Source organism: Lagopus leucura, unplaced genomic scaffold (assembly GCF_019238085.1).
Source record: "Lagopus leucura isolate 7727_CA_CO unplaced genomic scaffold, USGS_WTPT01 Super-Scaffold_54, whole genome shotgun sequence".
NCBI classification, from domain to species: domain Eukaryota; kingdom Metazoa; phylum Chordata; class Aves; order Galliformes; family Phasianidae; genus Lagopus; species Lagopus leucura.
Window position 1 is genome coordinate 78,532 of NW_024962251.1, and position 17,442 is coordinate 95,973.

Consider the following 17,442-nt stretch of genomic DNA (forward strand, 5'->3'; position numbering starts at 1 on the left):
TTGGCCAGCCATACCAATACAGGCATTCTAACAGTACCCAAAATCTTCTTTTCAAAATATCTTCCCCATAAGATGCGCATTGTTAGGGGCCCAATACTTGTGATGCATTAGCTTATTCCAACTACAATAAGTCCTGCTGCAAAAATCCAGATGTACAGGATAATACAAACTTGCTTTGACACAAAACAAGTTTTCAGTTTAAAGCAGCTGATAAATTTACTTCTAAGCAAAGGAGGTGTCTAATCGAAAAACCCACACCTGGACCAGTTCTGAAAAATCCCAATAATTGCATCTAATATTACAGTAAATTTGAATTAAAAAACAGATGACTCAGAATCATGAACAGAATTACTAAAAGGCATACTGGCAAAAGCCAAGATAGAGTTTCATATGTATAATCATGGTAGGATCTTAGGAGCTCTTGATAGTCTAACAGGTGACTGTTCTCAATATATGTTGTATATCTGTAAAATATACAACAAATATAGATATTCACCAGAAAATGAATGCAACCTGTTCCTTAATCACAATTACTCAATTTTTAAATGTATTGAAATTCACTTTATCTTCTAGAATCCATGTAATTGTTTCAAGTTCACTGTGATACTACTCATCACATTTGGTTTTGTACCTATACATACCAATGCATGCTTTACACACTAATGAGACAGACACAACTGAGTAAGAATAAAAGATGCCTTTGATAGGACATCAATCAGAAGAACTGGAAATTATAAGAGGAGAAAGAAGTAAAACCAAACAAACAAACAACTCCCTTCTTTCCAATAAAACTGTATTTTTTTTTTCCAGTTAAAGAGGAAGTTGAGAATTCATAGGAGTTGAAGGAACCAGACCTGAGACAACTTGCTATCACAAAGTAGGACTGCAGTGGCTCCTCTAAAGAAAGGCTACAGTGTGTCTCAAAGGTTTTATGAGATGACTGCTAGTAACTCTAAAATTTCCATGGATGGGAGGAAGTGCTACTCTACTGTCTTTGCTATGAAGAATAAAGTCAGCCAGACCTTTTGTAAAAGCCTGGCCTATGTTTAAGAAAGATGCTGTAGTCAAAGCAATTGATATTTAATGGGTTCCTTGAGATTTGATGAGAAGTTCTTCTTAAGATCTACAAATGAAACTAGAAATGGAACTATTTCGGCTTTGTAGACATTATAAGTCAATGCAATAGGAGCAGCAGCAGCTAAGCAAGCTACCATTCTCAACACAATAGGAACACTGCTGTCACCACTGGAAACTGTGAGCTTCATAGGCCAAGGACAAAGACAAACAAAATGAAATTGTTTTAAGAATCATAACAGTTACTGCTCAAAAAACAGCACCAGCAAAAACACAAGTAGCCCACTAAGGCTATAGCTACATTACAGAACAATGCAGATCAGTACAGCCAATGTTGCTATCCCAGCGCCCACATCACATATGCTGCAGAATTGAGGCCAGCTGTAGTATGGCTCCTTGGAGTACAAAGTGCATTTGGGATGTGTTTGCAAGTCAACTTTCATTCTAAGGAGCTCAGTTAGCGTGTATTACTCCTGTGGAGCAAGCACACTGAAGCGTAGTTATGAAGTTCTCTGCTGATCTGAATTAAAATGTCGTGTAGACACACTGTGAGAAGACAACCACAGGAATACAACCTAGTTATCCACGCAACTCAGGTTTTGTGATAACTGCAGTTTTCAGGTCACACTGGAAACATTAACTTGGTTCTTGTGCAGAGAAAAACAGTCCTACTCTATGTGATTTAACATCATGGTCTCCACAATATGAGGTCTCCCTTAAAATTAACACTTAAAGATGCAAAGTGATGCAAAGCTTTCAAAGATTCAGGTCTTGTTCACTGCCATGATAAAATTCCACAGCACATTAGCCAGAACAGCTATAAGCTTAACTCATGGCAACCAGCAGTATTTAAGACTCACTTTCTGCTTTGAAAACACAGGCAAGATCTTTCTGAAAAGCTAAGAAGTGCTACAAAACATTCCTACAGAGGCAGTCTGACTTTGAGATTTTTTTCTCTCTTGGCATTGGTGTTACAAATATGGATCATTTCGGCCTAGGGAAAACGCAAGCCTGTGTCAAGAAGGCAAAACAGATCTTTTTCGTTTTTCTCCAAGTGAAAGCATATGCTATTTACCTCAATGTTATAAATAGCTCCAGGTACTGGCTTTCAATCTAGCTCCTAAAACACATTTTAACAGTTTGAAAATATCTAGACCCATCTGAAACTGTAAGGAGATTGATAGCCCCAATTTTCAAAAGTTTGTGTAATTTCAGTAACTTCAAAACTGAGAGAACACAGAACCCAGAGCCACCTCAGAAAAAAAAAAATCTAATTTAAATGGTTCATGTTTAAGAATGTCTTTCTTAAAAGTGGCTTTCTGAATTAAGATTTTCAAGGATTTTTAAGACTGTGCTGTGACTTGGTCAAGTTTTTATTTTATTTTTTCTTACCAATGCAAAGAGTTGCAGAGAGACCACCATCAAACACTAAAAGAATAACAGCTGAAAACAGAAAGTAAAAAACAAACAAACAACAACAACCAAAAGAGCTACCCTGAAAACATCAAGCAAAGTTGAGAGAATCCAATGTATGCCTTGATTCTTCCGTATTATCTTGTAAGGTTCATAGTTTCAAGAGAGATTTGGCTACCTCCATCATGGCAGCTTCCCAGAGCTCAAAAATGAAACCACTATAGGGGTATGCAATAAATAAACAACTGCCAATGCAAGTCCAAAATGCTTACCAGCATTTAAAATAATGAATAAAGAAAAATGACAAGGCCTTAAACAGTACTGAAAGTCACTCAACTTGTTTAATCTCTAAGTCATTTCAGAACATTTTCAGCCAATAGTACTGAAAATCCTTCAAACCTTTGTATGCCTACACGTCAACCAAATGTGCTTCCTTTAATGTAGAAGCAATAACAAGGTATTATGAATAGAAATCCCAATGCTTTAATAAAAAAGCACAATTATCTGGAAATACTTTTCTGGAGATAATGAATGGACAAACTTGTAAATGATTTCCACAGGTTACATGATTCCATTCCTTTGTTCCTTCTGTGGACTGGTTGACACATTATGAGGTAAGGATGGCCTGCAATACATTTCCTGAAAGGATAATATTTAAGTCTGAGACATGCACGTTCTATCACGTTCTATTACTGAGCATTAAATTAAAATACTAAAAAAATACCAGCCACATAATGGGCTAACGATAATGTCATTTGCCATTTCTGTGTTTTTGTCTTAAGAAAGCTATACAAGATGTCAGAATTATATGCAGAACTCACCCATTCAGCTTTATTCAGCAAGCAATAGGGAGGACTTGAAAAAGGTTACAAAATACATGTTCAAGAACTACATTGCATGACGCTGACTCAAACCTTTGGCAAAATGTGACTGAGCATTTTTATGACCTCGGTCTGGTCTGCATAAAGTTACGTCTTTATTCAGTTTGCTATGCCACTATACCACAGTAAAAGCACAACATAAAACAATATGATGGACAAAATGTCTATCATACAGATAGACAAATTAATAAAGTGATAGGCTTACAACTGGCTGGCAGATCAGGCACAGAGGGGCTATGGCGGGGGTAAATGTGCTATCAGGCTGGCAGCTAGTCACCACTGTAGTTCCACAGGTCTAGTGCCAATTCTTTTAAGTATTTTCACCAGTGACTTGGGATACAGGACTTGAACATCTACTAAATCAGTTTATGGATGACGCTAAACTGGGAGGAGCTGTTGATTCTCTGAGGGCCTTGCAGAGGACTTGCAGAGATCTGCAAGAGAGATTTGCCTTGCAGACAAACTAGAGAGCTGGGCAATCACCAGCCATGCGCAGTTTAACAAGAGCTAGTGTGGACTCTGCACCTGGGACAGGACAACTTGGCTATATGTAGACTGGAAAGCAGCCTTGCAGAAAGGAATCTGGGTGTTCTGGTTGACAGCAAGCTGAGTCTGAGACAGAAGTGTGTCCTGGGAGCCAAAATATCCAACTATACCCTGGGGTGCATCAGGCCTTGCACTGCCAGTGGGCAAGAGAAAAGACTGTTCCATTCCGCTCTCTGCTGATGCAGTGGCCTCATGTTGAGCACTACATGCAGATTTGGGCACCACAGTATAAAAAGATAAAACTATTTATCTATTTAACTATATATAAGAGTGTTTGTAGAAGGCTATCAGGATGGAGAAGAGTCTAAAGGGGAAGATGTATGAGGAGGGGCTGAAGTCCTTTGATTTGTTCAGCACAGAGCAGAGGAGCTGAGGGGAGGTTTCGTGGTGGCTGCGGCTTTCACAGGGAGTGAAGGGGCAGTGCTGAGCTCTGCTCTCCACTGGCAGCAACAAGGCCCAAGGAAATGGCATGGAGCTGCCTCAGGGGAGGTTCATGATGGGTTTGAGAAAAAGGTTCTTCACTGGAGATTGGTCTGGCACTGAAACAGTGTCCTTAAGGTAATGGCCATGGCCCCAAGCTGATGGAGTTCAAGAAGCATCCAGACAATACTCTAAGATATAGGGTTTGAGCTGTGGGTGAAGGCAGCAGCAGTAGCAGTAGTAGCAGCAGCAGTAGTAGCAGCAGTGATCCTTCTGAGGATCAATACCCTGACTTGGGATATTCTGTGACTGTGTGGATTTATTTAGCTGAATGATTAACTGGTTCTGTTCTGACTAAATCAGTCATTTTTAAATATACAAATATACTGACATGACTGTCTACTATTTTCTCTTTAAACTTCAATTATCAGTAGAAATCCTACAATATTTAGGCTGTAAGCAGTTTTGCTTCCTTCCCTTCAACTGATCGCTACTGAGATTAATTCCAATTAAAACAGAGGATTAATTCATTTTACTATAGAGCTCACTGCAGACACCATCTGTAGTATAAAAACAAATAAATATCAAAGCAAATCAAGGGTCAGAAGACCTTGCCTATCGCATGCTGCTGTATTACCTGGTGTTGAGATGTAAAAACTCTCTTCATAATTTTTTTTCCTTGTTAGAAAGCATAACTTACAAAAATCGCTGCTATATGTATCTGATGGACTTACAATGCAAAATAAGAGTTATAAGCAACTGGTGGGCCAGAATAGATGAATGACTGATTTAGTCCTACGGGCTACTCAGAAACATAAAGTTATGCTGCTAACAGTGAGTAAAAATGAGGTCAGAACACACCTCACACTTAAGTCAATTCAAGCATTTTTACACAACAATAGCCATATGAATGCATCTGCCTTTGCTCTCAATTTCATGCTGCAGGATAAATTCAGCGGGATTTTAAATGTGGCTATTTTAAATAGCAGTACAACAAAATATTTATAATTTAGTGCTCTTTCAGGCTTTTCTTTAGAGAAGTTTGATTCTTCATCCTCAAGCACACTAAAAAAACAGCCCATTTCTTTCAAGCCCTTCCTGCACAATGGCACATACATCCTCTTCCAGCCAGATCAGATCTGTTGTATTACTGTTAGCAGCCTCTGCTTGCCTCTTCTCTTCCTCACAGCAAAGGCACTTTCGTTTCATATACAAATTTCAGTGCACTTGAAGCATTTAAGCACTTGAATTTCACTTCCATGGGCAGCAAAGGATCCTTCCCTTGTCACTGACAAGCTGTCATGAGCAGAGGCTTCCTAAAGTTTGAGTGGATCCCAGGGGCAATTAAATATCCATGCATAATGATAGGAAAAAAACTGAAGAACAGCACATCCCGCACCATTTAATGTTGACTTTTTCTGCCCTTCTCTTCCTGATAGCTAATATTTAGAGAAGTTTTCCAATGCATTACAGGTCAGAAAAGCAGAAAATGCAAAAAAGCATTCTCTGCTCTTCTGACCAAACCACAACTTCTACTTTAGTTTCTCCACTGCCTCTGAAATAAAAGCACCACCATTTCAGAAGTGCTGCATGATTCTTAATAGCGCTGCAAACGTTTCAATGTGTTAACAGCAGTTAAACCCCTACTTTCAAGATATTGCACAATTCTTCAGATATTGTTATAAAAAAGACACCAGATAACTTACAGCCCAATTGATAAAGCACCTCTCCAAACACAAATAACTGACCTTGGAGGGATTGAACGGCATCCCTAAATATGAAGAGCCTCTGAATCCACAGCGATTCAAGTTTGATTCTGGAAAAGACAAAAAATAAAGATTCAACCAGTTTGCTTTGCTGAAACATTCACTGTTAACCATAATTCTCTATTCAAAATCAAGATCTGTTAGTGCAACATCATTCACAGTACTATCAGAATTTGCACGTGTGCTACGTATGTTCCCAACTTCAGTCTATTATCATTCTGATTAGTACAAACAATAACAAACATGAAACAACATACCAACCAAACATAAAAAAAAACCAAAAGTTAAATCAATTCTTCTGGCATAACAAAACAACAGATTTTTCTTTTTCTTTCCCCACTTGGTGGAGACAGCTGTTCACATTAGCAGAGAAGTTTCCACCAGCCTCCCACAAGTCAAAGAAAAACAAAAAGATTACTTCCCTGTATGAGAGCCCCAAGTTAATAGAATATTTTCTTCTCTGATTTCCTGACTGCCAATACCCTCTGTTCCCACATAGAATTGTTTTATGATACTTAGCAGCATGTACAAGAACAAATAGACTATCTGCTGTTTCAAGCTACCACTGACTTTACTGTTTGAGAGATAAAGTTAAATCAAGGTGAACAGCAATTTTTAAATTTGAGCCATTCCTCCCCCTCATTCAAAACACAGGTGAAGAATATTTTCACTACCAAACACCACTACTAGTGATTCTGTTATGACGTTTTAAACATGTCAGAATACCTAGGCATGTATTATAGAAGTGCATTAGGCATGCAGAAGTGCATGAGAAGTACTTTTTAGAGCCGATCATTATACAGCTTCTGCAGCAAATACTCTTATTTCTTTACTCCTCAGAATCTGAAAGTAAAGTCTAGTAACTACTGTAGTTCCACAGTGCTCAGGTGTTCTTAAGTTATCTCTCCATGGTTGCTTTTTTTTCCTTCAGTCTTAGATCCAAAAACCTTCATTGAGATTAGGGAAATTTGCACTCTGCTACAATGGCTGCTCCAAAAGTAATACCTTCTATTTCTGTTGGCCCACAGCTTCAGAAGTGGATATTGGTGGTTGAACTTTCCCACCAATACTGTTACAGTCTGTTGCTGTGACAGGCAGCAGTGCAGGAATGGCGTTACCAAATGCCATCTGACATGGAAGCACATATAAAGGTATCTAAACAAGCTCCTTCTTGGGAAAAAGCGTCATGCACTGACTCTCACAGGCACTTGCTGAATGTTTGTGGAGACCAAACAGTGTTTGTCAGATGGTAAAGTAGTGAGTGGTGCACTTCAGCAGCGCGGATGGCAACAGTGGGTCAACTCTGCTGGCGCACATTTTTATAAGTGTGGCATGCAGGCTCTTGTCCATCAATGGTGAAAATGCATAGCTAATGGTGGTAACTATGTTGAAAAGTAGTGTTTAGTAGTTGAGATTTTGCTCTATCACTCAGTGTTCTTTTCATCTGTTGTATTTTCCATGGAAATAAACAGGAAGCATTACTTTCAGAGTGACCTACATAACTGGACAACAACAGACATAATGCGGTCTACCAATTACGTGCAGTTTATCACACACAGAGGAACAATCAGTTCCCCCGTCCTCTGCCACCCCAATGTCAATGCAGCCCAAGATACTGTTGGCCTTCTGGGCTACAAGCACACACTGCTGGCTCACGCCCAGCTTTCCACCCACCAGAAACCAAAGCCCTGCTCTGCAGGGCTGTTCTCAATGAGTTCTTTTCCCAGTCTGTACACAGATATGGAATTGACTCAACCCTAGTACAACAACTTGCACTTGGCCTTACTGAATTTCCTTAGGTTCCCATGGACTCACTTTTCAAGCCTACCCAGCTCCTTCTGTATGCTCTTCCCTCCTTCTATTGTATCAGGTTGGTGTCATCAGCAAACTTGCTGACGGTGCCCTCAATCTGTTCCATGTTGCAAAAGATTCTGAAGCACACAATAAATAGTAATCTGAAGGAGCAATTTAAGGTCCCAAAGCCTGGTTCTCAAAAATCATCGCAGTTCGGAAAATAATACAACATGAAAAACTCTGGAAGGGGACAACTAGAATTCCTATTTCTTAACTAAGAGACTTCCTAGGCAAGAGTGGAAGAAATTGTTATTCACATGTCCCCTTTTCAGTAAAATATAACCCAGGTCAAATATGCTTAAGTAAACTATAAAATATACTTTCAATTAGCACAAATACGGAAAACCTTAATCCAGAAGGCAGTTTTTACCCTGCTGACATGTAACTAGTCTGGGCTGCTGCAAAGAAAGTGGTACTACAATTAGGACAGCTTTGCAGTCAAATAGAACTCAGATTCTAATTGCTAGGTGAAAGAACTCAGCCTGGAAAAGCTGATCCTTATCATGAATGATATTACATCATGAACATAGAATGGCAATATGAAATCCAGGCACAGTTGCTGTTGGTGAGTTACCTTGACTGGCTTTTTACATGACAGTCAGAGACAGTTACAAGGCATAATCAAAAATGAACTACTTGAAGGAAATCAGAAGCCATTATTCCATTTAGCTGTTCAGCTTCTCTGCAGTGTTTTAAAACTTATATTACACCACCAAACTGCTAACAACTGGAAACCACTAGGGGTAATACTCAAATGCTGTCAGTGATCTAAAATTCTGTTTCAACAGTTGCTTTTGGTTTCCAATCCCAGGCTTTACACACTGGCTCCTAGAAACACAGTGGTTTGACTTTTCAGCACCCTCTCTACTATGTAATCTCAAAAGTGAAATTTTATCTCCTCTTCCAAAAAAAAAATTAATAAAAAAAAATAATTGTCATGAATGTGGTCACAACAGATTATTCTCAGAGCTTCAAGACTACAAATGAATGCTTAATTTACAGTTGCAATTCTTGAACTAAAATACAGTGCTGAGCTAATAAAAGGAACTGTTAAACAGAAAGTGAAAACAGATAATTTTTAACCAGATAACTGCCATACTGACCTCATGTGTCAAGTTTTTTAGCTTCCTCTTGCACACACAAGTTCTGAACCAAGTGGGAATCAAAGGAAAATTATGGAAAAAAACAGTCTTTCAGTTTAAGCACAACATCTCACTTTCTGCAAAGCTGGTTTTACAACTTTAGTAAAAGCTATCTGCATTTCTGATCTTATGAAATAGATTAGAGTTTGACTAGCATTACTTTCTTGAGCTGCAAATAGCCAGTCAGTAACAGAATTATAAAAAAAAACATACTCTAATTAATAAAAATGAATCATAATTTATGTGCCTTGTAAAAAATTGCTGGATCCATCAGTTCAGGCCCCAGCCATCAGGTGAAGTACTGAGTCTAACTTCTATTAAGAATTGGTACCACCTGATGTTCACTTTCAGAGTTAAGCATACTTCAATACTTCCAGAAAAAGCCAAAGATAAACAGCTTAATAAACTTTACATCAGTCAATGCACATGTTACAAGCTAAGCAAAAAAAAAAAAAACACATGGAAGAAGGCTTCATATGTGACAACACAAATAAATTTAATCATTTCTCAAACCAAAAGACTCCACATTTACATAAGGAGCTGAGATTTTACCTTGAGGAAAACCACATCATTTAAGTATTTCCAGGCCAGAAAGTCCTTATGACATCAGAACTCCAAGTGATAACCAGGAGTGACTTATTCTAAGAGCTAGGAGCTTTCTTTTTACAGAAAGGACACTTTTGTTATTTATCTTCTATGATCAGCCTCAGATGGAAAGAATGGCACATTTTACTGTTAGTTCTTCCCATTCACATTACCCATCTTAGAAACCTTTAAAATCTTAAAATGCAAACCAAGAAATTACAGCTTCAGATAGTCAAAGACAGTCAGCATACCCAGCTAAAGCAGGTTACAACTTCTCATGTTGAGAGGAAGTTCAAAATTTGAAATTCTGCCCAGATCCTGCTTTAGGAGAAAGAAAATAAGCTCTGACAGAACAAAAATCTGATGAATCCTTTGGAAATTTCACTAGAACTTCCAAGAAGTATGTCTTAGTCCAAATACATAATTTCTGATAAGGCTTGTAAGAGACCTTTCCCCATCCACCTTGAAAAGGAAAACAAGAAAGAGAAAAAAGCATTTTCAAGATTTCAACTTCTCTCTAAAAGAAAACAGTGGAGTCTTAATGAGAATGCATTGAACACACAAACGAAACAAACACCATGGATTAGCCATGCACCTAAGCAGAACATTTGCTACATGTGCAGGAAAAGTAAAATCACCAGAATCTACAGAGACAACATATCTACATATATTTTGATAGTTACAGAAGACAGCAATAAGTTCAAGCAATCATCTAGTGACAGTAGATTTCTGTGTGAGGATCAGTTACAATGTGTTCTCTCTTCTCCTAACTGGTACTGGGACAGTTTCTAAAACACATGAGCTGAAATCAGTTACAGTACTTGAAGGTCATCACTTGGATGCATCTCTTGTTTCACAAGAGCCCCAGGAACCGTTTCTCAAGTAAAGCCACGGAAGAACATAGCTTACCCAGACAGATCTTTAGCTTTCTGTAGTACATTTCAGTTAGGTTCACAAGGAATACATTTGCTTTCTTAGTCAGCAAGATCAAGATCTTATCATTTTGCATTAATGAGCTTTACCCTCATGTAAAGATTTTAAAAGCTAAGAACTGAAGCTTTCCTTAGCCATCAGGCAAATCACATACCAGTAAATAAAAACACACTAAAAAATATCACAGTACGTGGTGAGATTTTAACTAAGTCTTCTTATAAACCAAATTCTGAATTTTCTACCAAGTTCTGTAATATTCCTAAATATCCACTCAGCCACTCACTTACGTACTCATTTTGCACAAGAGGACAGGCAGACTGAGGCAGAGACAATTAATAAGGTGAAGAAAAAGCTGTGTGTATTAACGAAAGCACAGAAGGAATTTATTCACTATTTCCCACTAGCAGGCAGATATTTTGCCAATAATCTTAAAGATTCCTGGAGTTTGTAACTCCATAAATGACATGATTAAACAATGTTATAATTAAAACGTTTAAAAATCAGCAGATTTTTTTTTTTTTTTTTTGATACTTGGAAAGATTCTGATGCAGCAAGCTAGCTGTCATTAACTGGAGATGGACAAAAACTTTTAAAGGAAGCTCTGGTGCTGCAGCCTACTGAAGTTTAGCTTTCCCCCCCCGCCCCCCCCAAAGAGGCCAAAAGAAGGAATCAGGGTTCTATTGCTGGAAGGATGCCCAATAACAAATACTAAAACCAATACATGTTATTGAAGGCACATGTTACAAGAATGTTCCCATTCTGAACATTTGGTCATCCAGTATCCATTTTGTTGTTGTTAATGTTACTTACATTTTATGTAATGTATTTATCCATCAGGTAACACAGAAATGGAATAATGTGGAAACTTTAGCGGTGAAGTGACCGCACAGAGCACTGTAATCAGCAAAAGCAAGATAGCCTGATATTAGATTTCTCATAAACTGATGGATAGAGGACTGGAGGGAAGTTTGGTCTTTTGCAGAAAAAAAAGAGACTTATTTAAAAGCACAGAATGCTGCACCAGTGGCATCTTCCCCAAAGCTACTGCCCTGTAATATTATATTTTGTTAAATGCTAAGCAAAAGAAAAAAAAGACATCTTTCCTGGATTGTTAGACTCTGTGTTTGTCTCTGGGAGTTATACTGACCTACTGACATTCCTAGAAGATTTCTGACTATGGGAGTACCCCAGATACTGGCTAGGTAGAAAAAAAAAAAAAACACCTCAAACTCTATCAAAGACGAATTAAAAAGAATTAATCTCTTTTCCTGAAGCTTCACTGTTCTGTTAGAATAGAGTCCTGAAGACTGGGACACAACAGAAAGTGTTCAACTCCTACAAATAAGGTATGTTCACCTTGGGAAAAAAAATTACAGCACCACGGGACAGGAGCCTTCTCTTGTGGGAACAATTTTCTGTAATTTGTCTCAGAGTATAACAGAAGAAAAGAATCTGTTAATGTCCAAAGTGGATCTCGTAGTTTCTAAGTTGCCACAACAAGAAAGAGAATCTCTTTATGACTGTAAATATCTGTAAGCAACCTTGACTTCCACATGCTCACTTCATAAAAGTCCTTTTCTTTCACAGAAGAGCACCTGGAATTATCTCTGCTCTAAGACCAGCCTGGAGCGATCCCCAGTTTAGTGCTGAACATGCAGTACCTGTCATCATAAAATAGCAGTGTCTCACTCGCAGCTCCCTCCATTCCATCTCCTCCGCTGCTATTAGCCGCTCACCTGCACCACCACTGAAAAATGCCAGAAATACCCTCTCTCTCAAATTCTTTCAAGTCACCTGTAGAGGACCACTTCCCGTGAGCTCCCTCCCCAGCTTGGAGCTGTTGTGCACCTTCCAGTTTGGGAACATCTGGGACATACCAGCAGCATTACTACCCAAAACGTGAGGTAAATTAAAATCACAATGCTAGAGAACAGATTTTTCATTTCAAAACTGGAACTGTATTTATCCTTTCTGCTTCTTAATCTCCCTTTTTTCCAACAGTTGTTCCAAATAACCATACCTGTGCTCACTGCTTCTGGCATGGCTACAACTGGGGCAAGTCAATATAACCACTTCTAGATCCATACAGCTTATTCAGAATGCATTTCTTTAAGGAAAAGGTGAAACATTTCTCTGAGATGCTTAACGGTGCAGCTTCATTATTATTATTTTATACTGTCTTACCTTGAAATTCATTTCATAGCTTCACTTTAAATACATACAGAAGTTAAAACTAAGCACTTCTACTTTTACTTCATAAGAGGATGTTATTTGTTTCTAAGAATTGCTAGATAATGCTATTTGAAATTATGAAGGTCAAGTTGAGGTTTTTTGTTGCTTTTTTTCTTTTAAAGTCATACCACTATTTATGCAGGTGAAAAGCAAAAGTGAAATTATTATCAATAAATAAAAACTAAAAACTCACTCACTGTCTTCTGTGGGAAGGACCTGAAGGGAATAAATCCATTCTATTATATCATCTTTGTTCACCACATCTAAGGAATCCAACATATCCAGACCAGAGAGCGCGAAAAATGCAATTGTCAACCTAAAAGAAAAAGATAAGGCTTACACTTCCCACCATAAATATAATGGGGAGATTAACAAATGGTAGCAGAAATAGAATTATCTACAATTCTCAGCCTCTGAGAGTGGTGCAACACATACAGCCTAACTCAGCATGAAATTTATCTGCTGAACAAAATAATGCTCTTTGTATTGTAACAGTTTCATTGTCTCAGCAAGACTTTTCATGTAAGCTACCCCTCTTGCTATAAGGATACAACATAATGATGACGATTCAGACGTTAACCGAAAAAGGTCGTTAACAATCGACAGACAGTTCTCTTCAATGAACTATCCTACAAGTATGCAGTAAATAGAAGATAAGCTGGAAAGGATATAAGTTGCCTCTTAACATCTTCCAAACCCAACTTCAGATGCTCAGAAGCTAGCTATTAAACAGCAACAGTTGTTTTGTAACCAATCACTACATAAATAGGTGCACAGAATAATTACCTTCTGTAGGTATTTAGTTCTTGCCTTTTGGTACAAAAGAGCTTAGATGACTGATAAAATTCAGCATCTAAAATTGAGAAAGTTAAATGCAAATATCCAATACAGCAGTGAACTCCATAGTAGCTAGCATGCTGCAGTTCCTTCTTGCCCAAAACTCATTTCCATAGATGTGTGCTGCCATAGATCTTAATAATGCTACATTTTCAAGCATCACCTTACTGGGGGTTTCAGTTTCAGTGACTTTGCACCATCCCTCAAAATGGCTGCATGAGTGGCTCTGACTGAGCACCATGGGAGCAGCTCTGGGGAATGGAACTGAGATAGCTTATATCTTAAGACAGAGAAAATATTAATGTAATAGTACCTTGAACATTCTATCTCGGATTAAAATTAGCTGGATACCTATTTTGTCATTCACAGTATCATCTGCATCTTCTAGAAATTCTTGCTCTTCTTTTACCAGATGCAATGATGGACTGTGAAGCAGCTGCTAAACAGGCAAAAAATATTGCTCAGCATGATCACGAAAACAGACAAGTTAACGCCAGCTTTCTTTAGGAGACTGAGTGATAATTTGCAGTTACCTCCCAGGCTGCTGATCCACCTTGGCCACTAGAAGTTGGCATCTCTGAGGACAGATGTGGACAGAAGTCTCTAAAGCTATTCAACCTGTGCCTGTGGTTCTGCATCAGAACCACAGAGCAAGGCAAAAAAAATAATACATGGTGAACTGAGTCAGCCCAAGACACAGCTCAAAAAGAACCCTTATAATTAAAACAGTATATAATTAAAGCAGGCAACGATGATGCTGTAGACATTCCTTTCAACACCGTGGCACAACCTCAATGACTGATTTTCCTGCTTGTGGACTCACCTGCTGCTACAGTCACACTGTCATTCAGAAGTATTTTTTTAAGCAAATTAGTTCTCCTTCAGAACTGGCATCACTTAGAAATACATTTCACAAGCCTTAGACAGAAATTATCTGAAAAACAGTGACTGGTTAGCTAATGCTACATCATTCTACACTATATTTTAGTTTGACTCTGAGCTTACCTATTGCCTTTCATACCAGCCTTACACAAAAAGGCTTTATTTAACCTGACATTTGCTTGCTACTAAGCACTAACATCTCCCATTCAAAAAAATTCCCTCATGCACCTCCAAGTCTTAGTAAAAAATATCAAACACAGAACAGCATACAGATCCATTACTGAACAATACTACTGCAAGTATCCTTTTCAGAAAGAAAGTATAAGCCTGCTTTGCAATCCCTGGGTTCTAAAACATGTCTCTTTCCTAGTGTAACTACTAATAATGTTTTTGATTACACAAAGCATAAAAACTGTGGTCTTTGCACACCAAGATACTTCAGTCTGGAACAGAATTATTACTCCAGTCATCTGATTGCTACCAAATCTTTCAAAGTGCAAGATTAAAACTTTAAGAATTATATAAACTTTTGCCATTAATCAGATCTGTGTAAGCCAAATTCTGATTCTGGACAACAACCTGTTACTTCAATCAAAGCCACTATTTAAACAACAACTCTAAAGATAAATGTTTGGGCATAGTACTTTTTTTTCTTTTCTTTTCTTTTTTTTTTTTTTAAGAGAACCCTATATATGATATTTTCTGATTTTCACAGATGTTAAGTTCAATAATTTTTTACTACAAACACTTAATGGCCTTTTCACTCTATGTTGCCTAACTGAGGTAAGCTAAGCTACTTCTAGAGAAGCGCAAACATGTCAGCTCCAAGGCTAAGCAACTGCTTTAAATACAGGCTCAAGTACAGAAGGGCTCTAGATGCAGAAGATATGACATTAAGCCCAATTTGGACTAAAAAAATGAATACATTGGATAAATGAATGTAAAAAGTTAAGTCTGACATTATCGAGGTGGACTGTGTTAACAGTACCAGTATTGCTAAGGAGTGGTCTATACAGTGCGCCAGAATCCACACAACATGGGCAAGAACATCCTGCACCACTGAGCACAGAATGCTCCCCATACAACCATCTGGATACCATACCTTACTCTGTGTGCTGTCCCACCTCACAGAGAATTAACAGACACATGCTCCAGAGCTAAGAGACAACTGCTAGCACACCTCACCTGACATGCAGTGTGAAGTCTAAAAGCCTTATATACGCCAGTTTATGCAGTGCAGTGAACCAAAGCCAATCTCACAATGCTTTTCACAATCTTTACTTTAGCTGTATTTCACAAACTCACTTGCCATGGAACCACACAAATGCAGAAATGAAAGAGATAAAAACAGAAAAGTAACACTCTTCTTCCAGCTGCAGCACTAGTTCAGCAAGTCTACTGAAGTCAGTGACACTGCACCTGTCAAAAAGGTGTATCTGTGACCCTCAAGGTCAAATCTGGGATGACACATTCATGGTTCAAACTCACCTAAAGTTCCATCACAGATGCACACATTTCTCCAGAATATTAATATAAGTTAGCATCTAAGAACTGAAAAATTTCTGGCTGAGATTATGAGTTAAAAAAAAAACAAAAAAAAAAGAACAAGATGAGATTATTGTGATTTCTGTTCTCATTAAAGAGAACTCACTCACTTGACTGTGACCTCACAACTTGACTGTGCTCATCAGTCGAAAATGATGGTGCTCTGAAAGAGTTTCAAACTGACAACCCCAATTTTCAAAAAACAGGGTTTTTTCAGAACCGTAGGCTTTCTATATACAATACACTGACACCAGGTATTTAGTGGCTACACACTGAAATTCAGTCAAACTGTTAATTCCTACAGAGTTCTCATAATCATTATTTGTTACAACTGGGGAAGATGTAATGTAATCTAGAGCCTGTTTCAACTATATGGCAAACAGCATCATCTTGGCAGAGTAAATTGTGGAACAGAAATGCTTAGGCTGGCAAGGACGTCTGGAGATCACTTGTCTCACCTTCTGCTGAAAGCAGGGGCTTACATTAGATTACCCAGGGCCTCAATGGGCCAAGTCCTTAAGAGAGATCCCACCAGTTTCCCCAAGCAACTTATTCATAATTAACTACTCTAAGTGGGCAGAATGTTTTTCTTACATCCACGGCTTGGGGTAGAAGGGACTGTAAAGATTCAGTTTCAACATGCCTGTCTGATTCAGGCAACTTACCATTCAGCTTGGCCCTAAATGACACCAGGGATGGGACATCCACAATTTCCCTGGACAACCTGTGTGTCACCACACTCTCAGTGAAGTACTTCCTCCTAACATCTAAGATAATGTACCCACTTTTAATTTAAAACCATTCCCCTTTCTCCTGTCACTACCAGACTGTGTAAAAAGTCAGCTTCCATCTTTTATCTAAGCTCCATTTAAATACTGAAAGGCGTGAAGTCTCCCAAGAGCGTTCTCCTCTGCAGGCAGGATTCTCCCTGAAGCAGCTTAGTCTCATAGCCCCTTGTCAAGTCGCCGTGCTCCCTTTTGAAGGCTGCACCTCCACCTTTCTCTGAAACTATTTTCTAGACAATGGAAGGCAGTGATCCTTCTTGAGCTCCCTCTTTTCTAGCCTGAAATTTCATATCTTCAGCATTTCTATGCATGCTAATGTGGTTAATGGTAGCCCTTCATGCTATGATTCCAACAGACATTACACAATGGCTTTCACGCCTAGATAGAGCTTTAAAAAAAAAATCACTCAGGCTTCTTGCTGCTATTTAAATTAAATGACAAAGTACACAGAAACATAAGCTGACACTCAACATATTAGAGCATTGCTTCTCTGAGATCAAAATTCATAATGCTCTTCTTGAATATAAAGTTCCATGTTATTATGCAC

The 17,442-nt window shown here is 38.3% G+C and overlaps 1 protein-coding gene across 1 annotated transcript in view; it reads right to left on the minus strand.

The window, feature by feature from the left end:
* The window catches only part of PGGT1B (protein geranylgeranyltransferase type I subunit beta), a 31,702-nt gene that overhangs the window by 13,341 nt on the left and 919 nt on the right, over nucleotides 1–17,442 (minus strand). The window contains 2 exon segments of the mRNA XM_042874272.1: nucleotides 6,083–6,150; nucleotides 13,044–13,162. Coding sequence (XP_042730206.1) covers nucleotides 6,083–6,150; nucleotides 13,044–13,162 — 187 coding nt within the window.